This window comes from Ochotona curzoniae, unplaced genomic scaffold (assembly GCF_017591425.1).
Source record: "Ochotona curzoniae isolate NIBS_2020 unplaced genomic scaffold, NIBS_Ocur_1.0 contig_2699, whole genome shotgun sequence".
In the NCBI taxonomy this organism is placed as follows: domain Eukaryota; kingdom Metazoa; phylum Chordata; class Mammalia; order Lagomorpha; family Ochotonidae; genus Ochotona; species Ochotona curzoniae.
In genome coordinates this window covers 4,544,897-4,572,512 of record NW_024465561.1, presented here as the reverse complement: position 1 = coordinate 4,572,512, position 27,616 = coordinate 4,544,897, and the positions used below count along the sequence as shown (strand labels likewise).

At 43.4% G+C, this 27,616-nt stretch overlaps 2 protein-coding genes across 2 annotated transcripts in view; one reads left to right on the top strand and one right to left on the bottom strand.

The window, feature by feature from the left end:
• Positions 1-27,616, bottom strand: part of LOC121153685 (zinc finger protein 420) — a 363,018-nt gene that overhangs the window by 105,404 nt on the left and 229,998 nt on the right. The gene's annotated exons all lie outside the window — the stretch shown is intronic.
• The window catches only part of LOC121153688 (zinc finger protein 729-like), a 107,234-nt gene continuing 88,593 nt past the window's right edge, over positions 8,976-27,616 (top strand). The window contains exons 1-4 of the mRNA XM_040976383.1: positions 8,976-9,726; positions 13,783-13,909; positions 14,167-14,259; positions 15,672-17,669. Of these exons, the coding sequence (XP_040832317.1) occupies positions 9,658-9,726; positions 13,783-13,909; positions 14,167-14,259; positions 15,672-17,669 (2,287 nt within the window). The 5' untranslated portion in view covers positions 8,976-9,657. The remainder of the gene's footprint in view (positions 9,727-13,782; positions 13,910-14,166; positions 14,260-15,671; positions 17,670-27,616) is intronic.

Here is a 27,616-nt window from a genome sequence, read left to right as displayed (position 1 = left end):
CTGGTCAATGGCCATTCCTCTTTCTCTGGGTACCTCTGGAAGAGATGGGGTGAGAAAAAAAGAAAGGAATTGTGAGATTCCAGGCTGTTTCGTGCACAGGGATCTCTGGACTCTTTTACTGCCCACACAGAGGATGAACTATGGCCAAAGCGGTCCAGGATGGGCAGTTACATTTAACACCCACCTGTATACTCCAAGTTACAGTTACTCAATGTTACAGCTACTCACCATGCAGACACACCTCACCCAAACCATCACACTAAATAAGCTCAGAGTTCCAGTTCCACGTCCCCCGTGAGGCATACGCTGACCCCTCAAACACAGCACCACAGCAATATAACACTGTAGACAGCTACAAATAGCACAGGCAGTACAGAGCCACGTAGAATTGCAGTTCTCCTCAAACCCTTCATGAACACCCCCACATAATCGCACACTCAAAATGCCACAGTGGCCACAGGGCACACGACTGTCACCCAGGCACTGTGAGACGTGCCTTCCAGCCATACATCAAGTAACGTGATCACTCTCCCACGTCCGCTCGGTAATGGCCATGCGGCAAACTTAGTCCTAACGTCCCCCAAAAAACCAACGACCCACACACGTACCTCACAGCCACACACCACACAGCCAGATTCTCCTCAGCTCCTACCCCCACGCCCTGGCACATCCCGGCACATCCCACAAAGTTGCACAGTCCTACCTACACACACACGCACACACACACACACACACACACACACACACAGGGCCGCACGTTGGTACAACTACACATCGACAAGGAAGATACACGGTTAACTCGCACATCCAGCCCCACGCGCGGTCATGGGGACAATGACACATTTCCCCCACACGCGGTGTCCCACAATCACATCAAGTCACACTCACTCGCACACACAAGCCGCCCTCACGTCCGCTCCCCGAGCCCGACCACTCAGCACCTGGCTGACACTCCGGACCTGTGTGACCCACCCCCCTTCTGAGCCCACGAGGGATTTACTCGCCTAGCCTCGGGGAACCCGTCAAGACCTAGGCCATTCTCGGCGAGTACTTTTCCCTCCCGGGAGGCCCAAAGTCCCGCAGGCAAACCAAAGGGCTGGCCCACTCCCGCGGGAACTCTGGGAAATGTAGTCCAGAGCGAGGCTGCAGGGAGAAAATGGCCGCCGAGGGTGCGGCTGCCCCCGACTGCACAGCTGCCCCCCACTGCACCGCACCCGCCTCGCCACGCCGCACGTCCTGTTGCACTCGAGCTCCCCACTGCACGCTCTCACTGAAACTCCCACGTGACGCCGCCTTCACGCCCTGGGGAATAGCTTTCTCCATGTTGCACTCTGTGTGCGTTCCCTGAGAAAAAGGGCAAGAGTCGTCGGCTTGCACTGGAAGTGGGTGGGAGCTGGAGGAATTCTTGGGAAGTGGTCTTCACTGGGAAGTGTGCGGTTTCAGACTATCACCCTTTGCTCTGCCGATTGTCTTGTGACCTTGTTGGTCGGTCTCCATCTGTCCACCTGTTGCATCTACTCAACCTAAATAGGCAAGCTAAAACAATATTACACCAGTGACGGTCACAACAAGGCTATTATTACAGTGAGAGGAAAGGCAACCGACCGACCCACCGGGACCAAAACCCCTTACCAGAGTATGACCCAGGTGAGCACATTTAGAGGTTTTATAGCAGCACTTTACAATGGCTTGCACAGTGTAGCAGAGAGGAGGCGATGTGCGTTCCCTGCCTATCTTAGCTGGGCATCCTGTGCCTGTCTCCCTTCCAGTCGGGCAGTCCAGATAACCAAGCTCAGGCCTTGGCAACATCTGTGAGATAACCGGGCTTGAACCTGAATTCCTGGCAACTGGGAACCGGTGGGCTGAAGGTCACGCAGGAGACTCGGCATGCGAACTTGCACAGATGGTCTCATACAATTTCATAGCTGAGCAAGCAACGCAGGAGTTACAAAAGGGAGAAGTATTACAGTTGCAATGAGTCATGTTTACTCCATTTTGATTTCAATTCTACACCTAGCCAACGCATTCACTGACTTACCTCCTATCCCTAAAGTTTTGTTGTTGTTTAATATTGTTCACATGTGGATCTCTGAATAGGGCGGGGAGGACCGAGGTATGGAGGAAGGGCGGTGGGACAAATCTTTCAGTTTGTTTTTTTTCCCCTCAGGTGTCCTAAAGGGGATAAGGGAGGGTGCCCACACTTTGCTGTCACGGAGGATGAAGCACACGTGTGTGGAAGTCCCATATAAATGGAGTCACAAAGTAGTCAGTCCTCGGGCTCTGTCAGCATGTTCTTCAGATTCATCTATGCTATCTTATGATTCACTGTTGCTTTTTATTGCCAATTAGCATAGCTATTTTTTTTGAGATTTATTCATTTTTATTGGCAAGTCAGATATAAAGAGAGGAGAAGAGACAGAGAAGAGGATCTTCCGTCCGATGATTCACTCCCCAAGTGAGCGCAACGGCTGATGCTGTGCTGATCCAAAGCCAGGAACCAGAAAGCTGCCACGCGGGTGCAGGGTCCCAAGGCTTTTGGCCATCTTTGACTGCTTTCCCAGGCCACAAGCAGGGAGCTGGATGGGAAGCGGGGCCGCCGGGATCAGAACCGGCGCCCATATGTGATCCTGGGGCAGTTAAGGTGAGGACTTTGGCCACTAGGCCACACCCCCGGACTCTGATTAGCATAACTTTTTAACAAATGTATCTAAAGTTTTAACACATCCATTCATGTCATTTTGCATATTTGGCTTATTTCCAGATTGACTGATAAGAATAAAGCTGATAAAAAGCCTTTGTGTACAATTCTTTATAAGCATGTGCCTTCATATATATTGGGAAATAGAGGCTCTCTACTTGTGGCCTGGGAAAGCAGTTGAGGATGGCCTAAAGCCTTGGGACCCTGCACCTGTGTGGGAGACCTGGAAGAGGATTTGGGCTCCTGGCGCAGATCAGTGCATCACCGGCTGTTGTGGTCACTTGTGGAGTGAATCATCGGACAGAATATATTTGTCTCTGTCTCTCCTCTTCTCTATATCTGACTTTGTAGTAAAAAAAAAAAAATCCTAAAAAAAAAGCAATAATAGAAAAAATGTGTATTGCAAGTCAAGAAATCTCAACATGTGATGAAGTTCCTGCTTTGAGTGACACGACTTATCACCTCCCCAATGAGTTAATTGATTCTGGATGCTGCATCTAAAAGAAGATTAATTCAATAATTTATTCAATGGGATTGAGCTATACAGAGCTGGATCAGAGCAACCACTGGTGTGTGCAAGATCTGGGATTGGTAACACGCCTGGTTAGGGAGCTTAGGGGACACCCAAGCTAGGTTGTGGTTCCCACTGGTGAGTGTGAGAGCCAGGATGGGGGTGTTCTGGGCTGGACATGGCTGCAGTGTCCCTCGGCATGGGCATGGACAGGCTCTGGGGCATGCCAGAGCGGCTGTACTCCAGCATCCTTTGGTGTGCGTGAGAGCCAGAGTGTGTGTGGGACATGTTGGGCTAGGTTTTTGCTCCCACTGTGACCACATTAGAGTTGTGTCAGGGCATGGACAAGGTGTGGCTGGGCTGTAACACCCAACAATAAGAACTGGATTGGGTATGGGCCAGTTGGGCGAGGCTACTATTCCTTGCAAGTTCAGGAGGTAGACTAACTCAGTTCAGACCAGAGATCCACCAATGTGTACAAGATATGCCACTGAGAGGAGACCCAACAGGCTAGCTTGGGGAACTCTTGTGTTGGGGGCGCAGTCCCTGCAGATGAACATGGGAACCAAAGCAAGAAGCATCCCAGAGCAGACCAGCTTACAGTACCTGCCAGCATATGTGTGGCTCTGGTATTGGGGTGAGACAGGCCTGGCCAGTTCATAGCACCCACTGGGAGATCTGAGAACTGGGATGGGATCCAGGATGGTCTGGGTCTGGCTACATCACCAGCCAGTTCACATTAGTACCGGGACAGGGGGCTGACTAAGCCTGGTTGGTGGCAGCTGCAACCAGCGTGAGCTGAAATGGGAGGAGACAGGGCTAGGCCAGACTACAGCACCTGCTAGCAAATGCCAAATTGACATGAGTTATGCCAGACTAGGTCGCAGCCACCCACCCACACAAGTGAGAGCAGGAAAGGGTGTTGAGCCTGGTAGGGGAGTAGTAGGGGCCCCAATGCTGGGCTATCACTCATGCAGGTAGGTTGGGCTTTGCCACAGCATCAGCTGGCAAGTGCTAGGACTGGGGCAAGTTCTGTCAAGCTAGACTTCTAAACTATCTGGAGAGTGCAAGATATGGGGCAGAGAGTGGGTCCAGTGGAGGGGTTGTGGGCTCCTCTCTAATGGGCCACAACTGGTCAGCATGAGAACCAGAAATGGAGGCAAGCTTGACTGGACAGATGGTGGCACCCACTGGCATGAGTGTGTGCTGGAAGGTACAGTCAGTTGGGTTGAGTTAGGCTTCAATGTCCAGTGGTGTTAATGAGATCCCAATGGGATGTGGGCCAGATTGGACCAGCTCACTGTACATATCGGCAGGCACAGGAGCCAGAGCTGGGGGGCCAGTCCAATGGGGGTTATTGTGGATCGCTCTGATTGGGTATCAGCTCTCCCTACAGTACATACAGGCCAAGTGAATGTTGGACAGGGCTGGGCTGGGTCACAGCACCCATTGATTTGCTGAGGATGGAGGGCAGAACAAATTGGTCAACTACTTCAATGAAACTTAATAGCTAATTACTGGGCCAAAGGGGACTCAGAGGCAGACTACGATAGCCAACCGAACTCAGATTTCCTCATCCATGGAGCAGTAATATCAGCAGCATCTCAGAACTATCAAAAATACATGAACAGAAGCCTCAAAGAATGCTCCACAATGGGGAATTTGGGATGGCATCATGTGGCAGTTCCCCAGTCCCTGAGATAATGTGGCAGTTGGGAAGCTGGGCGTGGCTTCTCCTCTTGTATCCACTTGTCCCCCGTATATGGGAAGAAGAAAATGTGGACAAGGGTCTCACCCACTACCCATGAACCTTCACCCTTCGCACTCTGATCAACTATGTAATCATCATCACTAATAAAATTTTAAAAAAAGAATTTATTCAATTGCTCAGGCATGAATATGAGACTTCCTATTCTATTCCTATTCAATTGATGTCATATCAATAGACATTAAGCTTGTTTTTGCAAGATGCAAGCTGTGAATATCTGGTACAGCTTGATGTGAATCCAGTCATTGGATTTACACTGAAACAACATTCAGCTGCATCCTTTGGAGGATCACAGAGCTGTGAGTGGGATGGTTTGGCATTGTTCAAGAAGTGGATCTGGAACTGTCCTGAACATGGGATATACTGGCATCATAAGCACCCTCCAATCCACAACACGCCCAACTGGCCCAGGTCTTGAGGTGAGTCCCATAGAGGGATTTAACCAGCCTGTTGGGAACTGAACATTTTCATAGAGCGTGGGGTCCCTCAGCACAGTCAGGTGAGAGGCTGACACCAGCAGTCTGTAAGCTGGATTTGGAAGAACGCTGAGGAAAGGTGAGCTTTTCACCACTATGGGGATGGGAACGTTAGCTGCTTCAGAATTTCCACACTGGAGAAACTTAAGGAACAGACAAGAATGGACTGAGGTAACCATTTACATACGGACACTTTTGTTCATTATAATTTAATTAAAAGTGAATAAAAATAGTCAAGTTTACTTTAGGTGCTTTTAATCACACATTGCCTACAATAAACCTGTTTGTTTTCGTATTGGGGTCCATGTAGTTTTACTTGGGTGAGGAGGAGGCGTGTGTGAAGAAAAATGGGCATTCCCTTCACTAAGCCTTCAGTCAGGGATACCCTGAGGTGTCTCCCAGGAGGGGGCTGCACAGTAAGCGTTAGCCGGCTGTTTCCCCTGTTTTCCAGGGTAGATTCTCCCTATAGAGGTGCTCTCACTCTGCAGCGCACAGCCCGATCCAGCGACTCTTGGTCTTTGCTGGTGTTTTGTGCACTGGCTCCTTGTAGCTTCCCCAGCGGTTTCTGCACCGATCTGGTTTCTCCCTTTGTCTCCTGGTGGTTTCTTCCAACCCCCTTCCCCCCCGGCCCGCTCCCCTGTGGTATCTCCCAGCAAGTAACCGTGTCCCACAGAGGGCTGGATGCAAAGCGATTATTAACCTTCCTAGGGAGAAAACGGAGTCCCTTGCACGCCCGGGAATTCCACTTACACGAGGGCCATACGCATGCATTCCGTGGGAAAACAGGAATTCAATATTTCCGTCCTGCGGACCGGTACAACGCCAAGATGGCGGCCCCCGCGTGTAGCAGCTGCGTGGGGGCACCGCCGCGTTCTCTACGCGACACCGCCCCCTCGGGAAACGGGGCGAGGTTTGTAACGGTTCCGAACGTTACTGTCCGGAAGGGGCGATATTGGAAAGCGGACCCTGAGCGGAAGTGGTCCGCAAGTGGTTCTCGTTGCGGCGGAGTACGTATTTGCATGTTTTAGTGTCAAGCGGTTTCCGAGGTGATTTTGGTTGGTCGTGAGCGGGGATTCTGTGGAGTCCGTCATGGGTTCGTGAAGTTGGTGATGGTGGCCGGGGTTAGATGATGCTCAGCCGTGGGGCGTCGGTGGGGTTTGTCATCAGTCAGCTTTCTGAGCTGAAAGTTAAGCTCTTTCGTTTTTCGCTCTTTTTAAATATAAAGATTCAAAAGCTTTGGTGTGTGGCATTTTTTTTTATTGTCTAAATCGAAATTCTATAAAAATTGTAGTTTTTTGGTTCTTTTTGACGCTTTACTTAAAAGTGCGTTTTCTGTTTTGGCTAATGTCTGGCTAATACTCAGGTCGAAAAATGACCTTATAGCCTGTGTCATGTTATGCTTTCGTTAATCTTTCATGCTACAAAGAAACAATGTGTTCTTATTTTATGTCATGTATTAGGCATATATTAATACATTTAAAATTACTATCCGTTGTAAATGTAACTGTTAACGGCAAGCACTTATTTAATGGACATCTAGATTCTTGCGGGTGATTTTGTCTGTTGAAGGCAAGGCTGCAGATACTGGCAAAGTAATGTGAGCGATTGTTCCATCAGTTTCTGCTTTATAATTTTAAAAGTATTTTATTAGGTCCAATCAAGATCTGGCTAAATAGCTCAAAGGATATTATAACAATTCAAGCTGCCTTCAACAAATTAAAAAACAACTCATTTTCTCAAATGCTTTGGGATATTTGAGTTCCTGGCTCCCAGTCGCTTCTTAGTTTTTACAATTCTTAGGACACTTTGGTTTACTTTAAAAAAAAAAAAAAAGATTTATTTATTTGTATTGAAAGGTCAGATCTATAGGGAGGAGGAGAGACAGAGAGAAGATCTTGGGTTCATTCCCCAAGTGGCTAAAAAGGCCAGAGCTGTGCTGAATCAAAGCCAGGAGCTTCTTCAGGGTCTCCCACACGGGTGCAGGGTCCCAAGGCTTTGGGCCGTCCTCCACTGCCCTCCCAGACCACAAGCAAGGAGCTGGATGAGAAAGGAGCTGCTGGGATTGGAATCGGCGCCCATATGGGATTTTGTGTGTTCAAAGCAAGGAATTTAGCCACTAGGCTATTGCACCTGGCCCCTTAGGTTTACTTTGTTAAGATTTATCTTTAAAAAACTTTATTTGAAAGGCAGATTGTTGGGCCCGGCGCGGTGGCGCAAGTGGTTAAGTCCTCGCCTTGCACGCCCGGGATCCCATATGGGCGCCGGTTCTAATCCCGGCAGCCCCGCTTCCCTTCCAGCTCCCTGCCTGTGGCCTGGGAAGGCAGTTGAGGACGGCCCAAAGCTTTGGGACCCTGCACCCGCGTGGGAGACCCGGAAGAGGCTCCTGGCTTCGGATCGGCATAGTATCGACCCGTTGCGGCTCACTTGGGGAGTGAATCATCGGATGGAAGATCTTCCTCTCTGTATCTCCTCTCTGTATATCCGCCTTTCCAATGAAAAAATAATAAAAATAAATCTTTAAAAAAAAAAAAAAAAGAAAGGCAGATTGTTTACAGATACAGAGAGATGAGAAACAGAGAGTTCTTTTTTTCCCTGGGTTACTCCCCACGTGACTGCAAGGGCCAGAGCTGAGGTACTTGGAAGTCCAGAGCTTCTTCCAGGTCTCCCATGTGGGAGCAGGGTGCCAGGGTTTTGGGCCATCCTCTGCTGCTTTCCCAGGCCATAAGCAGGGAACTGGATCGGAAGTGGAACAGCCAGGACATGAACCAATGCCTATATAGGATCCCAGCACTTGCAAGGCGGAGGATTAGCTTGCTGTACCACCGCGCTGGCATCAGGATTTAATTGTTTTAATGTATTTTTTCTGTTAGCGAAGTTGGCATATTTTAGGTTCCTTATCAATTGCTTCCTAGTCTGAATTTTTATATACTTGTCCTACTTATTTTCCCTATTCTTTTTACTTTTTCCTAGTGATTGCTATATATATATATATATTTTTAAATTCTAGCTCATAAATTTTGAGAGGCATAACAGGAGAAGGCAGAGAATTCCCATCTGCTTGCTCCCCAGCCAAATGCCTGCAGCTGGAAGCTTGGAAGTCCAGAGCTCTGAGGTGGGTGGCAGTCCTTGAGCCATCAGCTGCTACTTCCCTGGGTGCCCGCTGGTTGAATCTGGAACTGGCATCAGGGCCGCAACTCCAGCTCAGACACCGTAAGAGATGCAGGTGTCCCAGCTGGCAGCTTATGGCAGCATCAACACCCACCGCTAGATTAAATTTTTAAATTAAAGCTAACCTGTTATTACATGGTAAAAAAAAAAAATTGTATCTCTACTTTCATGTTGATTGTTGGTGTGTTGTAATATTATTAGGAGGTGTTATCATACAGCTGCTCTTTATTTTTATAGTTGCTGAATTTTCTCTTATTGTAACAATCCTCCAAGCTCACCACAGTGGCATACCAAATATATCTTCCTGCAATTCCATATTCTTTGTAGTGTACATATATTTAAATGTTCAGTCCTGCGGAGGTGTGTGTCTGCTGACTGAGTAGTGACAGAGATGAGGCTTTTTAAAAACGTACGTGGCACCGTTTGTGTATCAATGTTCTGTGTACAAATACCGTATTTGCCACATGTGGCAATAACTGTTATTTGGCATATTTTTCTTGTTTTGAGTGATGACTTAAAATTTTTATAACCTTTAATTCAAATGCATGTTAAAGGCTGATACGTCTTTTAACCTATGTGATACATATTTTATCCTCATTTTTGAAACTGATACTGAAGAAGGTTGTTTATATTTTCACAGCTGCAAATTGACAGAGCTACAATTCAGATCTGCCACGATGTGCCTCCAAACCTCATGTTGTTTTCATGATCAGTGGCTATGGCAGATTTTGTCGAACTCTGATCTCCATGACACTGACTTTCCTTTCATGTGATTTGAATGCATAATCAAATTTAAGAGCTACTGTTTTGTCATTTTCTTGAAGCTTCCTGTGCCCAGGCAGGGATTAGCTGGTAACGTCGAGTGACTGACCATGTGGCCTTCATCTTTCCAGGTGTCTCGGTGTCTCTGGAGAGGCCTGAAGCAGATCGTCCTTCCAAGTCCAGCTTATCTCTTCCCAGCTGTTTTGCTTGAATTTCTAGATGACCGCTGAGCTTGCAGCTCCTGAGAGAACAAAGATTAAGACCCAGTGTGGCCATGCCAGCTAGTTGGACTTCGTCTCAGCTACCCTCAGGCCTGGCTAAGGAGGGTGGCAGCTTGCAGGAGGTGAGCAATCGCAGGGAGTGGGAATTGATCCTGGATCAGATGTCTCTGTGGAACCTCAGAGCAGCGCCAGATGGACCAGGAAGTAGCTGGACCAGAGGCTTGCTGTTCCTGAAACAAATTTAATCTTGTCAAAATGTGCAATGCAGGGGTGAGAAGTTGTGATACCAGATATATAACAGTGGACTGTGAATGAAAATTTTTCGTTACACTATCTTGATATTTTGGCTAAAGGTAAGATTCCTGGTCATAAATCACCTTTTAATAGGATTTTAAAATACTTCTTGATTTTTCTCCTAACCTCCTCCTCAAAATAAAATATTTTCTGTTTCCATTCTTTTTGAACAAAAATATTTTTTAAAGATTTATTTGTTTTTATTACAAAGTCAGATAAACAGAGAGGAGAAGAGACAGAGAGGAAAATCTTCCATCCGATGATTCACTCCCCAAGTGAGCGCAATGGATGGTGTTGTGCCGATCCGAAGCCGGGAACCAGGAATCTCTTCCAGGTCTCCCACTCGGGTGCAGGGTCCCAAGGCTTTAGGCCATCCAGGACTGCTTTCCCAGGCCACAAGCAGGGAGCTGGATGGGAATTGGAGCTGCCAGGATTAGAACTGGCGACCATATGGGATCTTGGCGCGTTCAAGGCGAGGACTTTAGCTGCTAGGCCACGCCACCGGGCCCTGAAAATTTTTTTTTATCAGATAGTTGTTCTCCATGTTTCCCTGCTGTTTTCTATTTGCTACTCTTTCTCTGGGAAACTTTCTTAGTGTTCTCTTTGAGTTCTTATATTGAGCCTCTCATTGCTGCTATCAACATTTTTTTTGAAGTTTTATTTTTTAATTTTTTTTTAAAGATTTATTTATTTTTGTTACAAAGTCAGATATACAGAGAGGAGTCAGATATACAGAAGAGGAAGATCTTCTGTCTGATGATTCACTCCCCAAGGGAACGCAATGGCTGGTGCCGTTCCGATCTGGAGCCAGGAGCGAGGAATTTCCTCTGGGTCTCCCATGTGGGTGCAGGATCCCAAAGCCTTGGGCCGTCCTCGACTGCTTTCCCGGGCCACAAGCAGGGAGTTGGATGGGAAGCAGAGCCACCAGGATTAGAGCTGGTGCCCATATGGGATCCTGGCATGCTCAAGGCAAGGACTTTAGCTGCTAGGCCATGCTGCCAGGCCCTGCTATCAACATTTTAATCCCTGTGTTTTATTTTAAAAAATCTGGTGATCTAAAAATTTTAAAGTTTAATTCATTTATTTGAAAAGCAGAGCAACATAGAGGGAGAGAATTTTCATCTGCTGGTTCACTTCCCAACTGCCTAAAACTGCTCAAGCTGGGCCAAATTAAAGCCAAGAGCCAGAAATTTTGACCGAGTCTCCTGCCCGGAGGAATGGCAGGAATGTAAGTGTTGAGCTGTCATTTCCTGCCTCCCAGGGTGGACACTAGGGTGATACGGAATCTGAGGTGGATGCAGAGTCCAATCACAGACATGGGATTGCCAAGGGAGTCCCTTGCAGAGACTTACCCCATTATGGCACAATGACAGCTCGTAAGTATTTTTTTGTAAGTGTCCTGATCTTATGTTATGGCTACTATACATGGCTTTTTTCTTCTGATGATATAATGATTTATTAAAAATAATTTAAAAAATTTATTTTTATTGGAAAGGCAGACTTACAGAGAGGAGAGACAGAAAGATCCTCAATCTACTGGTTCATTCCCCAAATGACCACAAGGCCGGAGATGAACCAGTCTGAAGCCAGGAACCCCCTTTATGTCTCCCACGTGACTTCAGAGTCCCAAGGCTTTGGGTCATCCTCTCCTGGTTTCTCAGGCCACAAGCAGGGAGCTGGATGGGGCCTTGAGTTGTCCCCGATTGCCTTCCCCAGTCTATGCCACCCCCAGTTCAGAAATTCCACAAATGTAAAAAGAAACTTGCAAGAATTATAGTGATAGAAATCCAGGGTTTGGGCACAGCATGGTAGCCTAAGGGTTTATAACTGGTGCCCATTTGGGATCTTGGCATGTGCAAGACGAGGACTGGAACCCTTAGGCTATCATGCTGTGCCCAAACCCTGGATTTCTATCACTATAATTCTTGCAAGTTTCTTTTTACATTTGTGGAATTTCTGAACTGGGGGTGGCACAGACTGGGGAAGGCAGTCGGGGACAACCCAAAGCCTTGGGACCCTGCACCCACATGGGAGACCTGGAAGAGGCTCCAGGCTCTTGGCTTCAGATCAGCACAGCTGCAGCCATTACAGCTACTTGGGGAGTGAATCTCTCTGTCTCTCCTCTTCTTTGTATATCTGCCTTTCCAATAAAAATAGAATAAATAAAAAAATAAAAATCTATTAAAAAAAGGAAAAAGAAATCCAGGGTAAAAATGAAACTGATTCACCCACCTGTATACCCATGTCTCCCAGTATAGATGGAAATTTTTTGTTTTCTCTAAGTGTGAAGTTCTGTATTCATGGATAAATTATGACTGAATTGTTTTTCTTTTAATTTCACAAAAACTTAGGTATTGGACACACTTTATACTTCTTTGTGCTTTTTTTTTTTTTACACTATTCGTGTGGTAAAATACAAAGCATCTTACGCACAGTAATAGAGTGAACATTCTTATCGTCTTCCTTTTCTATTGAATGAGTAAGAAGTAGTCGAATTTGATTTCAACGTTTTAGTCAATGTAGTGGGGGTCCCAGCTGAATCTTGGTGCGCCTCCACCTCAGTTGCTGTTTTGTGGTTTTATGACTGGGTATCTTCATACTTTTTATGCAGAAGATGAAGAATGGACTTGGGCTTGTGTCTACAATAATAAAGCTGCAGTTGTGTTAGAATAAGGAAATAGGGCCCTTCGCCCTATTTAGCTCAGTGGCTAAATAATCACTTTGCAATGGAATAGTTAATCATTTGTGTTCACACTTGCTCAATGGAGTTCAGAAAAAGTATTAGTTAAGTAATGACAGTTTTTATCAGTTTATTATTCCTTTTCTAAATATGGGCTGTCCTTCATCCCTTTGTTTTGCACCTTAAATTCTTTTATCTTTAAAAGATTTATTTATCATCTTATATTTCTTTTAGTTGGTTCCAAATTTGTAACCCTAAGTTTTGTATTTAATTTCTGAATTGATCTTTTCCCATTCCTTTATTTTTTTATTTATTTATGGATATTGGCTTAAGTCATGTTATTCCCGTTATTGATAATTTATATAATATGAAACATACAAAATGTATTCCATATAACATTATTATAATGCTGATTCTATTCCCTGATTAAAGGCATTAAATTAAAAATGAAGAGCAGGGCCTGGTGTGATAAAGTAGCGGCTAAAGTCCTCGCATTGAACACACCGGGATCCCATATGGGCACAGGTTCTAATCCCGGCAGCTCTACTTCCATCCAGCTCCCTGTTTGTGGCCTGGGAAAGCAGTCGAGGATGGCCCAAAGCCTTGGGACCCTGCACCCACATGGGAGACCTCTAAAATCCTCCTGGCTTTGGATTGGCCTAGCTCCAGCTGTCAAGGGATCTTAGGAAGTGAATCATTGGACAGAAGATCTTCCTCTCTGTCTCTCCTCCTCTCTGTATATCTGACTTTGTAATAAAAATAAATAACTCTTTTAAAAAAAATAAAAAGAAAATGAAGAGCAGACTTTTGTATGACAGTGGGACTACTACTACTACTCAACTATATGCTTAAAAATTATAATAGTAAATTTTGTAATTCACATTTGCCAAAATTAAAAAAAAAATTTAAGATTTATTTTTATTGGGACCTTGTACCTAACACGGTCTCTTAACAAAGGTTTCTGGAGGAAGTTCCTGGCTCCTGGCTTTGGATTGGCGCAGCACTGGCCATCGTGGTCACTTGGGGAGTGAATCATCAGGTGGAAGATTTTCCTCTCTGTCTCTCCTCCTCTCTGTCCATCTGACTTTCCAATAAACATAAAATAAATCTTTAAAAATGCATAATTACTGTTAATAGGACATGTTTGTGCTCCTGTATGCTCCAAAGCTAGCTGTTCACGTTGACCAGGAATTTGCCCTTGCAGGGTTCAGTGACCTTCAGGGATGTGGCTATAGATTTCAGCAGGGAGGAATGGCAGCACCTGGAACCTGCTCAGAGGAATCTCTACTGGGATGTGATGCAAGAAACCTTCAGCCACCTGCTCTCAGTGGGTAAGCAAAGTGACCTGCTTATCCGGAGGCTTCTCTAAGAGTGTTACTGTTTTCAGTTGATGAATGCCCTGAGACATTTTCAAAAAGTGAATTTTTGTCATTCATTTGTTCAGGGTTCTCTGTTCCTTTGGTTATGCTACTGTATTTCCAGAGATATGGTCACTTTTTTGAAAATGAAATCCTTATTAATGATAGAGACTGTCAATTGTGCTCTGAAAAAATTAACTGGACGTAATCCTTTATCATTTCATGAACAGGCTATCAAGTTCCAGAGCCGGAGGTTTTCATGTTAGAGGAAGAGCAGGAGCTCTGGGCAGTGTGGAGGGAGCGTGCACATCAGAGTCTCTCCGGTGAGTGCGACCAGGTAGATGGGAGATAAAGAAATGAATGTCAGCAGACATGATAGAAACAGGCAACTTTAAAATAGTATTAATATGATTCTCTACAAGTTTGTACATTTTTTTGTTTTGTTTTTCTACCTTTCAGTCATTCTGGAGTATACCTTCAGAGGATCTGCTTTACTGGAAAATGACCATGTGGCACATTTGCACTCTTTATAGTTTATTTACTTTTTTTTTTCCCCCCCACAGTGGAATGCCTCAAAACTTTATTCCTAGCCAGGCTTTTTTCTTATTTTCTTCATTGGCACTGTTATGGGGCTTTTCTCTATTCCGAATTCTCCATGCCTTTCATCCAACTGGTGGCTTTACAATCACTGTCTCTTAACCTTCGCCAGTACTGTGCTGTGCTTTACGTTACTAATCACTCTTATTGATATTTCTTTTTACTGTTGCTTAGGGAGTGCTACATTGATTAGGATCATGTTACCTGGATGCTTGATGTCTTTTGTTACTGCTTTATTCATTTATTTTGCTTTTGTCGTGTATTTGAGTTTAATAATAATCAGAAGTTTAGTACCCTTCAGTATGAATCTGGATGAGAAGTCTCTCTTGGTTTTTTTTTTTCTAATTTAATTCCTCTTTTTCTTTTGTCCATATCTGTCTCCTTCCCCATCATAAGCCATTTTCCAGTTCATGCATGGTATAAAATTCAAAGAAGAGATATCTGTATCCTTAGTTTATATAAAATTACTATGCGATATGTGTTCTCTGCCTTACTTTTCCCATAGAGTATCATTTGTTCATCTACATTATTTCCTCTAATTGTTAAATTCTTCCTCTGAATGATTCTTATCCATAACTGCCTTACTCCTTACCTTAGGTTTTCTCTGCTCAACCTGTTGTAAGCATGCATAGCCTCCATCCCAGCCTGTGTTAGATGTTCTTTGAGCTCCAATCAGCTGTTTCTTCTTTCAGAAGAGAAAGTTGGGTTTCAGATCTTCCCGTAGTTCATTTCTCATAAAGTTCTTTCTTAGATTGACAGGAAAAGTAATTAGAAATTTGATGCTGTTGTTACACAAGGGCATTTCAAAAATGTTGTGGAAAAATTATTTTGGTACAAAGATTTTTGCAATCCCTGGTTAATTTTTTTCATATTAGATATTTTCTATAAATTTTTAAACACCTCTTATATCTCATTCTACAAGTATTACAGCAAATTTGTGATCAGATGGATAGCTACTGGTAAAGAGAGAAAAAAAAGTAATTCATACTGCTGTTTCAAGAAAATAATGCCTACAAAGAGTCATTGTAAATATAAAGACAGATAGCTATAACATATACATAGATACAACCCATCAAAAAATGTAAAAAATGAACAAGTGATTTTTTTTCCTATACTGACCATGAGTATACTCCAACAGAAGAGAAATTTTGGGAACATCATCAGTATGGAAAACTCAGCAGTTATAAACATGCATCTTCTGTAAAAGAGAAAATTCATATTAGTGGAAAATTCTATGAGTTTGCTGAATTTGAGAAGATCTTTACCCAGAAGCCACAGCTCAAAGATCGTACAGGAGAAGAATTCTATGAGTGTATTGAATGTGGGAAAACGTTTTTACAGAAGCCAGAATTCATTACGCATCAAAAATCCCATATCAAAGAGAAGCCCTGTAAATGCAATCAATGTGGAAAGACTTTTTTCAAAGTATCTTCTCTTTTTAGACTTCAGAAAATTCATTCTCGAGAAAAACTCCATGAATGCTGTAAATGTCAGAAAGACTTCTCAAACTCAAATCTCAGTGTTTATCAGGAAAGTGATACTGGAGAGACACATCATGAATGTGGTGTTTGTGGTAAGATATTTTTACAAGTGTCCACACTTGAGGCACATCAGAAAATTCATATGGGAGAGGGATCCCATTTATGTATTGAATGTGGACAGGCCTTTGCCCAGAAGGCACAATTAATTGCACACCAAAGAAGTCATACTGGAGAAAAGCGATATGAATGTAGTAACTGTGGAAAATGCTTCATTTCCAAGTCACAGCTGCAGGCGCATCAAGAAACGCACACAGCAGTGAGGCATAACGTAAGTGCTGAATATGGGAAAGTCCTAAGTAATTCCAAACTCACTACACAAAAGAAAGTACAAAGTAAAGAGAAATCTTCAATATGTACTGAATGTGGGAAAGCATTTGCTTACAGGTCAGAGCTAATTATACATCAGAGAATTCACACTGGAGAGAAACCTTATGCGTGCAGTGACTGTGGGAAAGCCTTTACCCAGAAGTCAGCACTCACAGTGCATCACAGAATTCACACGGGAGAAAAGTCATACGTGTGCATGCAGTGTGGCCTGGCCTTCATCCGGAAGACACACCTGATTACACATCAAATAATTCATACAGGTGAAAAACCTTATAAGTGTGCTTACTGTGGGAAATCTTTTACTTCCAAGTCACAGCTTCATGTGCATAAGCGAATCCATACAGGAGAAAAGCCGTATGTGTGCAGTAAGTGTGGGAAGGCCTTCACAAACAGATCAAATCTCGTGACACATCAGAAAACTCATACAGGAGAGAAATCCTATGTATGTTCTCAGTGTGGGAAGGCCTTCACCCAGAGATCAGATTTGATTACTCATCACAGAATCCACACTGGAGAGAAGCCTTATGAATGTGTTACCTGTGGAAAAGCCTTCACCCAGAAATCACACCTTAACATTCACCAGAAAATTCATACTGGAGAGAGACAGTATGAATGCCATGAATGTGGGAAAGCTTTCAACCAGAAGTCAATCCTCATTGTGCATCAGAAGATTCACACGGGAGAGAAGCCCTACGTGTGCACCGAGTGTGGAAGGGCCTTCATTCGCAAGTCCAACTTTGTCACTCACCAGAGAATCCATACTGGAGAGAAACCTTATGAGTGTAGTGATTGTGGGAAATCCTTCACGTCCAAGTCTCAGCTCCTGGTACATCAGCCAATTCACACAGGAGAGAAACCCTATGTGTGTGCTGAGTGTGGGAAGGCCTTTAGTGGAAGGTCAAATCTCAGTAAACATCAGAAAACTCACACTGGAGAAAAGCCTTATCTCTGTTCTGATTGTGGGAAGACCTTCAGAGAGAAGTCAGAGTTGATTACACATCATAGAATTCATACCGGAGAGAAACCTTACCAGTGTAATATATGTGCAAAATCTTTCATTAAGAAATCACAGCTCCAAGTACATCAGCGAATACACACTGGAGAGAAACCTTATGTGTGTGCTGAGTGTGGAAAGGCCTTCACTGGCAGATCCAATTTGAATAAACACCAGACAACGCACACTGGAATTAAACCTTACAAGTGTACATTTTGTGGGAAAGGATTCATTCAGAAGTCGGTGCTCATTGTGCATCAGAATATTCACACTGAACAGAAACTTGAGAAATCTCATTGAGGTCCTCTGTGATTTGCACCTTACTGAATCCTTGTAACAGGATACTTCACGTATTGTGAGTAGGACTGCCCACATCAGAATGTCACATTTAGTTTAGAAAAAGAGTTCTAGGGTAGCACTTGAGGGGACATCCACTCCTACATTTTCACCAGCCTCATTGAACCTTGGGGCTTTCATACTAACAATTTGAGTTGTGTTGTTGCCTTAGAAGGAGTCTTCTCATGAAATACAATGGAATGCTGTTTCTGATTTCTTTATGGGGAAGATGATATTATGTCAATGATAATCCTGTCCTCTCTGGAATAAATACGATGGCAGTGAATTGAATAATGGAAGAACACAATACTCACTTATACCATAGTGATTAATTTTAATATCTGCAAGTTGTTTAACATTTTTAAACTTTTCATTTAACACTGTTTAATAGTTATCTGTATTTTTCCTTCTTTTTTGAATGTAACACATTTGTGCATATCAAGTCCACTGAATGTTTCTGTCAATGATATCACAAAAAATCCTTTAATATAGAGAAGACACTTTCAAGTGTGTATTTTCATTTGACACTGTGACTTTAATCTCTCTTGTTAGCTACCAGCAGCATCATTAAGCGTCATAAAACATCAGCATATTGTCTTCTGACCCACAGACGTCATGTCTTTGAGCCTCCATTATCCTCAGGAAAGCTTTTGAGTTAACTGTCCAGGTTACCTGTGTTAGTTAATTGTCCCTCCTGCCCTCACAGTCCCTTCAACTGATTTCTCTTAGTGACATAGTTTTCACCATGGCAAATCAGTATTCATGGTATAACAAACCCCAAATTGTGTTTACGTTCTATGGATTATATAATTTTTATTTCAAACATAGTTCACATAGTATTGTTATTTCTGTTTTCAGTTATTTGTGTTAATGTTTAAACATTGTAAAGTTGTAATAAAAATTGTAATGTGTAAAGGTTGTAAAGTTGTAATGAAAAGGGTCATAGTATTCGGAGTGTTGCTAGTTTTAGATGGTCACTCTTATTTGTCAGCAGTTTCTGTTGCCCTGGCTCTGAGCCTTTTAATCAGCTGTGCTGAGAATATTCTGCCTCCCTCGTATCCATGCAGCTCTCTTTTTAGAGCCCCCACCCTACCACTGTATCTGGAATAATGTATTCTTGGGGTCACTTTTTCCTACCTGATTTTGTACCTTATTTCTTTTGCAAGTAGAGTATTATCTGACCAGATATTAATTTGTTGTTGTTGCTGTTATTGTTTTTCCATTTCTTCATTAGACTGTCAACCTCACAGGACATAAACTTCGCCTTTTTTTGTGCTGTGTCTAAGGCACTGAAGAGAGCAACAGCACAACAGACAGTACAAGCTTGCTAAGTAAATCAAGCTTAGTTTTCCAAATGCTCCACACAAAAGGAGTGAAATGCAAGGAGTCGGGGCGGAGGGTGGTTATAATTACTCTAATTCAGTAGAGTGAGTTCCCCTGCCCGTGCTGCAGCACGCAGAGCCCTCCCTAATTTTTCCCTCTCCAACCACTCCTTACCCTAGTGGATCCAACCCACATTCTTCCCTGGTATTATCCAAACCTCCTTACCCAGCCTCTTCCTGGACACAGCCCTGTAGAAGTTGGGAGGCATGTCAGTGGGGACTCATGGACAAGCCTATTTCAGTGGCATTCACTTTAGCACCTTGTCTTTCTTTTTTGTTGGTTTGTTTAAATGTTTCTTTTTAAAGATTTATTTTTATTTGAAAGTCAGATTTATAGAGAGAAATGTCTTCCATCTGCTGGTTCATTCTCCAAGTGGCCATGACGGCTGGAGCTGAGCCTAAGCCAGAAGCTTCTTCCCAGTCTCCCATGCAGGTGCAGGGTCCCAAGGCTTTGGCCCATCCTTGACTGCTTTCTCAGGCCATATGCTGGGAGCTGGATGGGAAGTGGACCAACCATGGCTAGAACCGGCACCCAGGGCCAAGCATGATAGCCTACTGGCTAGTCTTTGCCTTGCATGCTCCGGGATCCCATATGGGCACTGGTTCTAATCCTGGCGGCCCCACTTCCCATCCAGCTCCTTCCTTAGTTTAGTGTTGACTACTGCTTCAACATAAGTGTTTATATCCTCCCCAAACCATATGTTGTATTCTAATCCCTAATGGGATAACATTAGAAAGGGGGGCTGCTCTGTAGGAGCTATTTAGGTTAAAAGGCCTCTGTTTTCATGAATAAATCAGAAGGAAATAGGCCACAGACTATAAGATGTCTGTGTGGGCCCGGCTTGGTAGCCTCGTGGATAAAATCCTTTACCTTGTGTGTGCCAGGATCCCATATGAGCCCCGGTTCTAATCCTGGCAGCCACGCTTTCCATCCAGCTCCCTGCTTGTGGCCTGGGAAAGCAGTTGAAGATGCCCCAAAGCCTTGGGACCCTGCACCCATGTGGGTGACCTGGAGGAAGTTCCTGGCTCCTAGTTTCAGATTGGCCTAACCCCTGATGTTGGAGCCTTCTGGGGATGAACCAGTGGATGGAAGAACTCTTTTCTGTCACATCTCCTAACCCCGTTCTCACTCTGATATTCAAATAAATAAATCTTAAAGGAGAATCTGCTTCTTTTCGGCAGATTCTTAGATGACATTGATTCTGTATTTACTCATATCAATATGAGCCGACAGACCTGAAAACTTCATTGGTTCACTCAATCACAGAGCTAGTGCCATGGCTAAACAGGCTGATCCCCGTTGGGATCAGCCATATGGACACCACTTTGGTCCTGGCTGCTTCACTTCCAATCAGGCTATCTGCTTACAGCCTGAGAAAGCAGCGTAGGGTGGCCAACGTCCCCAAATGGCTGTAATGGCTAGAGCTGAGCCAATCTGAAGTCAAGGAGCCAGGGGCTTCTTCCCATACTATTTCCTTTGCTAGGAAGATTTTTTTTTTTTTTTTTTTTTGGTCAGAGAGAGGAAGAATTTTAAAACTCTCATGACAAATGAAAATGGAACACAACAATATTAAAATTTGAAATGTAGCAAAATCACTTTTCTGAAAAATGATTCAAGAGGCAGAGAGACAGGATAAATGCGAAGAGAGTGCTCCCATCTGCTGGTTCTCTCCCAAAGTGGCATGGCCTGTCTTGGTCAGGGACCAGAAATTCAATCCCATGTAGTTGAGCCAGCTCTGCTGCCTCTCAGGGCTTGTAGTAACAGAATCCATTATTGGATTCAGGTGCCTGATATGGAATGAGGGCATTTCAACTGCTAGTTTAAACATGGTCCCCAGAATTATCAGTTTACAAATTTTTAATGCAAATGTAAACTTATAATATTAGAAGCCTGCTTTATATTTTTTCTGGTTCATTAACAATGTTGAAAATTCTCTTCGAATGTTAACTGAGTACTTGTACTAACTCTTATGAAATGCCTTTTGGTGTCCTTAATATATTTATATGGGATTTGTTAGGCTTTACTTACTGATTTGGAGTTAATTCTTGTTTGTTGTTTTTAAAGGCTATTCCTGCTACTAATTTCTGGTAGGCTTTTGCCCTATGTATATATGCCCAGTTTATACTGTGTGTTTTTATTGTCATTACTGTCATTTGATGAACAAAATATCTGTAGTTTAATATGGTCGAATTTATCAAACTTTGGAGCCAATGCTGCAGCTTCCCATAAGGACACCGGTTTGAATCCCAGCTGTTCCACTTCCAGTCCAGCTGTCTTGGAAGCAGTTGAAGGTGGCCCAAGGGCTTGGCCTCCTGCACCCATGTGGGAGACCCAAAAGCAGCAGCCCTGGCTGTTGCAGCCATTTGAGGAGTGAAGCACTAGATTAAAGAACTTGTCTCTCCCCTCCTCCTTCTCTAATTCTGCTTTTAAAATAATCTTTGACCTGATTTCCATCCTTCAAGTGACAATTTTCATTTGTGTTTTCCTAGAAAAGTTCATGTTGCATTCAATTTTGAAATTGCTTATTCAAAATAGCCACAGAATTACCTTGTATCTTAAATTTTTCTTTTGGGAGCAATATTCTGTTCTAGAATTAATAGTGTTGTTCCTTGTGTCTTCTCTAGGTTTTGGTTTTCATATTGAAATTTTCATTCCTTAAAGAGAACCAGCTCATTGTTTTATTACTGTTTCTCTACATACCTCTTTAATACATGTTTAATTCTTCTCTAGTTTTTTGATGTTCTCAAAATGGATTTGTAAAAATGTGATTGTGTTAAAACTTGATTGATCTTGCCTTTCCTAGTTTCCTAATAAATACATTTTAGGTTTAAATTTCCTTTTGGGTATTAATTTCCTATCCCTTAGCTTTTTGATTTGTGATATCATTATTTTCTTCTTCAAACTTGTAATGTCTTTTGTTATGCTCTCCTTAGCCCACAGGTTATTCTGTTTGTGTATTTTAATTTCTAGGTATTTGGAATATTTTGTTGTTTTCCTATTGTTGATTGCATTTTAAGTTAGTCTGGTAATAGTATTTCTGTGATGTTGATTTGAGGGATTTATAATTCTTTTATAAACGACTTTGTTAAGAATTTATCAATAAAAAATTTCATTTTCTGGTTTAAAACTATAGATATCTGATACATAAATTATTTGTGCTATTCCAATATAGCCTTACATCTACCTTTATTCTACTTGATCTGAGAAATGTGTTAGTTGGATGATCAATTTCCAAAATATCCCCTGTATTCCCAAGTTTTGGTATATTTATTTCATGACTATATTGATAGATGGATGATACATTAGAAATAGTGTATGCTTCAGCAACTGCAGTATTTAAAAAAATTAACTATCTCTGCAAATATTTTTTGCTTTAAATTCTGTCCTTGCACCACACCTGCTGTCTTCATATTTCTTTTTGGATGTTTTAAGAATTCTTTAATTTTTGCTTTTGTATGAAATTTTCACACAATAATAAACATAAGGAACTCCATGTACCCATAACTCTACTTCCACATTCATTAAAAGTCTGTTATTCTTGTTTTACTGACATATAGTGCCCTTCAAGTGATTTTTTTCAAAAGAAGATTTTTTTTTTTTGGAAAGGCAGATAGATACGCTGCCAGAAGGAGAGACAGAAAGATCTTCCATCCACTGTTCACTCCCCAAGTGGCTGCAACAGCCGGAGCTGAACCAGTCCGAGGCCAGGAGTCAGGAAGTTTTTTGGATCTCCCATGAGGACTCAGGGTTCCACGGCTCTGGTTCATCCTGTATTCCTTTCCCAGATCAAAAGCAGGGAGCAGGAAGGGAAGAGGAGTAGCTAGGATACAAACCGGCACCCATGGGATCCTGGTATGTGAAAGGTGAGGACTTTAGTCACTAGGTTACTGTGCTGGGCCCTCTTCAAGTAATTTTTAAAAGGCTAATGACAGTCTGTTCATAAATATTTGCACGTGCATTCCTGAAAATAATTTTTTTAACAGAACCATAGCACCCATAATATGAACTAATTCTTGGTCCTCTGGACTTGGCAGTCTTATCATTAGGCAGCAAGAAGAAAACATAACTGTTATTGAAACTATCTGTAAATGTTATTTATTTGAAGGCATTTAGCGAAAGAGAGGGAGAGGCACAGATTTGATTCACTTCCCAAATATCCACAACACCTGGAGCTGGGCCAAGTAGAAGCCAGTAACCAGGAACTCTGTCTCCCCACAGGGGTGGCATGGACCCAAGCCCCCATCATCGGTTGCATTCCCAGGCACATTAGCAGGACACTGGACCTGAAGCAAAGTAGCAGGGACTCAACAATCCCTTGGGTTTGGGAATGTGGGTGTCCCAAACTAAGGCTTTGGCCTGTTCACTGCAGTGCCAACCACCTGAATCTCTTTTTAAGGTGCATCCTAGAGAGGGTGCCCAGGATGCCTGATGAGAACATAGGACCAATCCTCCTCAAAGTTTTCCCCACCTGTAGTGACTGAAGGGAACTGCACAGAACCCTCCTGCCGCTGTGGGACTTCCTGCTAGAAACAGTATGTGATAGGGTTTCAAGAATATGTAGGCATTGTAAGTATGAAAAGAACTGTGTCTACAACTCCACACGCCCGCCCTCATAAACAGGTGTGCGATGGCTGCTTCAGAAGTTCCACTTAGGAAAAGCTAAAGAAACAGTGGATTTACGGTTTACATTTTCACAGTAAGGGCAATGGTATTCATGATAATTGTAATTCGCAATTAAATAAAAAGAGCAACGTTTTCTTTAGGTGCTTCTAGTTACATATTGACTGCTGTTATTTTATTATTGTTACTATTACCTGCTATAGTTTTTCTTAGGGAAGAGGCTCCTGGAGATGAACCGGGACGCCAGCATCCATTCGCTCAACCAGCCTTTCAGTAAGGGACACCTTGACTCTTTCCCCCTAACTCCGATTTAAATTTCCCAGAAGGCTGGCCAGAACGTACCACCCTGACTTCCACCCTGTTTCCCAGGGAAGTTTCTTCCAGAAACGGTGGCACCGCACTTCCTGCTGCGTCCCGCCGTCGCGGAGGGGCACACTCCCTTCTGGCCTTTCCCTCCGGCCCGCTGCCCTTTCCCGGCTCCCTAGATCCCTAGGCAGCTGGCTTTTCTAAGTCTCCAGCACCCTGCTCCTTCCCGCAGCCCAGTAAACAGCAACTCCGTATCACGCTCCCATTCTCCACGACAGGATCTCCTCGGAAACTCTTCCTGGAGAGCGCCGTTGCCCCGCGGCCGCGGCCATCTTGTCTGCCTCACAATCCCGGCCAAGGTCTCCAAGGACGCAGTTGCGCGAACTGTAGCTTCTTGGGCAACTCCGAGCATGCGCAGTGCCCACGACACGTAGGGGCGGGCTTAGAAATGGAGCGCAAGCGGAAGTGGCCTTCGAGGGATTGTTGACTGCCGCGGCTGACAGAAGTACGTGTTTCCTTGTGATAATGCCGAGAGGTGGCTAGGGTGACGGATTTTGTGGCTGGTGACGGGGGTGGTGGGGGCGAGGCGGAGTTGGCGTGGGTGGTTTCCGAGCTGGGAGGCGCGTGGCCGGCGGTTGGTGGGCGGCGGGCGAGTTGTGGAGAGTGCCTGGGCTTCGGGGGTCAGTGGCCAGGAACCCGGGTCCTGTGGGGTCGGCTTTCGGGAGTCTGGGCTTCAGTGACCACTTTCCTAACCCGAATTGAAAGATGAGCTCGTTAATAGTCACCAGTCTTTATTGTGAAGATTGACCAGATTTGATACGCAGCGTTTGGTTTTATTGTTCGAATGTGATTACTAACAGTTTTTCTCACTTTTTTTTTAAACTTGATTTCGTTAGAAGTACATTTTCTGCTTGAGATAAGGTTGAGTTATGCTACAGCTGAAACATTGCCTTATGGCCTATGTCATGGTTAATTTCCGTACATGTGTCCGTTACTAAAATTGTACGTTTTCTGATTGTGTTTTTATACATCTTGAGCATATGTTTAATACACATCTACTTGTAACTCCTTAAAAATTGTTCTGTCGGCTTAATTATAGAAAGGAAACAGTGATGGGGTGATTTGGCTAGTTCTCGTCCTTTTGTACATCTGAAAGTATATTGTTATAAACAGTGTTGTGTGTTTGAAAATAATAGTCCTGATTGGATAGGTTAATAGATATTATAGCGTTTTAAGCTCTCACCAGTAGTTTTTAAAACATTTTTCCAGACGCTGAAGAACAGTGGATATTGTTGCCTTTTTTTTTTTAATGATTCTATCATTCTGAGGAAAGTTATATGTAATATTTTAATTCATTTTCCTGTAGCAAAGTTGAAATTTTTATAATTTTTTTAATAATATTTTTGACAATCTTCACATAGTTAATTAGGGTAAAAAGGTTCAAGGGCTATAGGGAAGTGGGTAAGACTATTATTTCCATATTGTTTCCTTCATGTGTCTGAAGTAAAGAGGGATGTTGAGGGAGAAGCCCCACCCAGTTTCCCACCTTCCCCAGGTCCCGGATGTGGGGCATGCTCTGAGGTTCTTGCTCAAGTGATTTTGATAGTTCACCATTTATGAATCGCTGCCAGTCTCACCACTCCAAGCACGATGAGGTCGTTGAAGAATCCCCTGATTGACACAGCCCATTATAGAGTCTCCATTTGCCCAGTATTTCGCTGCCCACAAATAGCTGAGGTGGTTGATTGACTTGTTCTGTCTTCTGTCTTTTCTTGGTTAGGGCTCTGAGTCCAGCATTTCGATTGGGGAGATCCCCAAAGAAACTTTGTCTGAGGTGTTCCCAGACCAGATTCTTGTGTGTTCTAGCAAGCACAGGGCCTGGCACAGTCCATCACCCCGATCAGCTGTTGGTTGCAATGGCTGGGTGGGTTCTGTTTTTAGCCCTGCCTTCCACTGGAACCAATGGGTGTTGCAGTCCAGCCTGGTTCTGCCCAGCACATACTTGGCCCTCACATAAACCAGTGGGAGCTGCAGCCTAGCCAGAGCGACCCACAATAACCTGCACTAGGCTTGCCCCCTACCCTGGTTTGCCAGTATGTGTAGCAGTAGTCCAGTCTTTTTAAGTTTCTTTTGTAAGTTTGCCTTGTAAGTTTCCTTTTCTTTTGAATATTCATATCATTTGTTTCTTTGTCTTTGCTTTTTTCTTGGACTTTTTCTTTGCATCAGCAATTGGATTAAATATAGCACTAGAAGCAGTCTGTTACAGCATCATGAAAAACTTTTCAATTGTGACAGTCCAGACAATAGAACATGGTCACAGTAGGCAATGTCTTCTGAAACATTTCTGGGACACACCCATAACCTGACCTTTGCCATAACCTTGGGTTCTTGGAAAGTCCTGAAAGAGAAGTGAGAGTTCTTGTCACAAGAGGGTGTCTCATTCTAGGAGGTAACCTAGCTTTGCTTTTACAGCTCGGGCAGTAAGCTGACTGCCCCAAATTGTTTTCTGTAAATGGAATGGGAAGGTCCTGCTTGCATGGTTCTGCTACTGGCTGGGATGCAGCTCTTACTGACTGGATGGTTGGGAAGTGCGTGATGCTTACACTGGGTATCTGTTCCATGCCACTACAGTTGATGGGATCATTTGTATTTTGCACTGACTGCTTGGTTGATTGAATGAGTCACATCATTTGCCAGTGCTCTTAGCTGACTGGATGTTCGGTGCTTAAAAACTGCTGAACATGGCTGATCAGGCTGCTCGCCTCTTCCACGCGTGGTGGGACGGGACAGTTGCTCAGTCGGCGCTGGCTGGTGAATAAAGATTCCTGAGCTTAGAGTCTGCCTCTGACTCATTTCTGGGATAGATTTGGTCGACTTGCAACAATTTATTAATTTGATGTATTTTAACATAATTATGAATTATTTATTTAGAATGGTGTTTTCCTTTACCTCTTTCAGTCCACCACAATGTCAAACAAATGTCTACCCTAAAATTGATTTTAATGTTAATACAAAAGGTACATAAATTTAAATGTTTGGTGCTGCTGGAATTTGTCTTCTGACTGAAGTTTGTGGTACAGGTGTAATTTGCCTTGTTGCAGATGGATGCCAGTTACCTATTGCCATTTATAGATTGAGTGTATTGCGCACACTCAGTTGAATGCCACTTTGGTCACATATATAGATATTGCGTATTTATTGATTTACTTCATTTTCAAAATGATTGAAAGAGGCAGTGTTCCCATTCCCCGAGAATGAGGACTTTAGTCACTAGGCTACTGCGCTGGGCCAGTCTCATTTAATTTTACATAAGTCTTTTCAACCTCGTTTTTGAAACTAAAACTAAGTGAAATAGCTTCTATTTTCTTAGCTTAAAAGTAGCAAAATTGTATTTATATATAGTGTTACTTGACATTTCATTATTTTCGTATATTTTCTCATGAATAATAACTATCACAGATTTTCCTATAATCTGTATTCTCCCAGTTCTCTTTTACAAAACATGATCACCAAGCCAACAGCTTCAGTATCGCCTTGGCCTTAGAAAGGCGAATTGTTGGGTCTTTTCCTAGACCT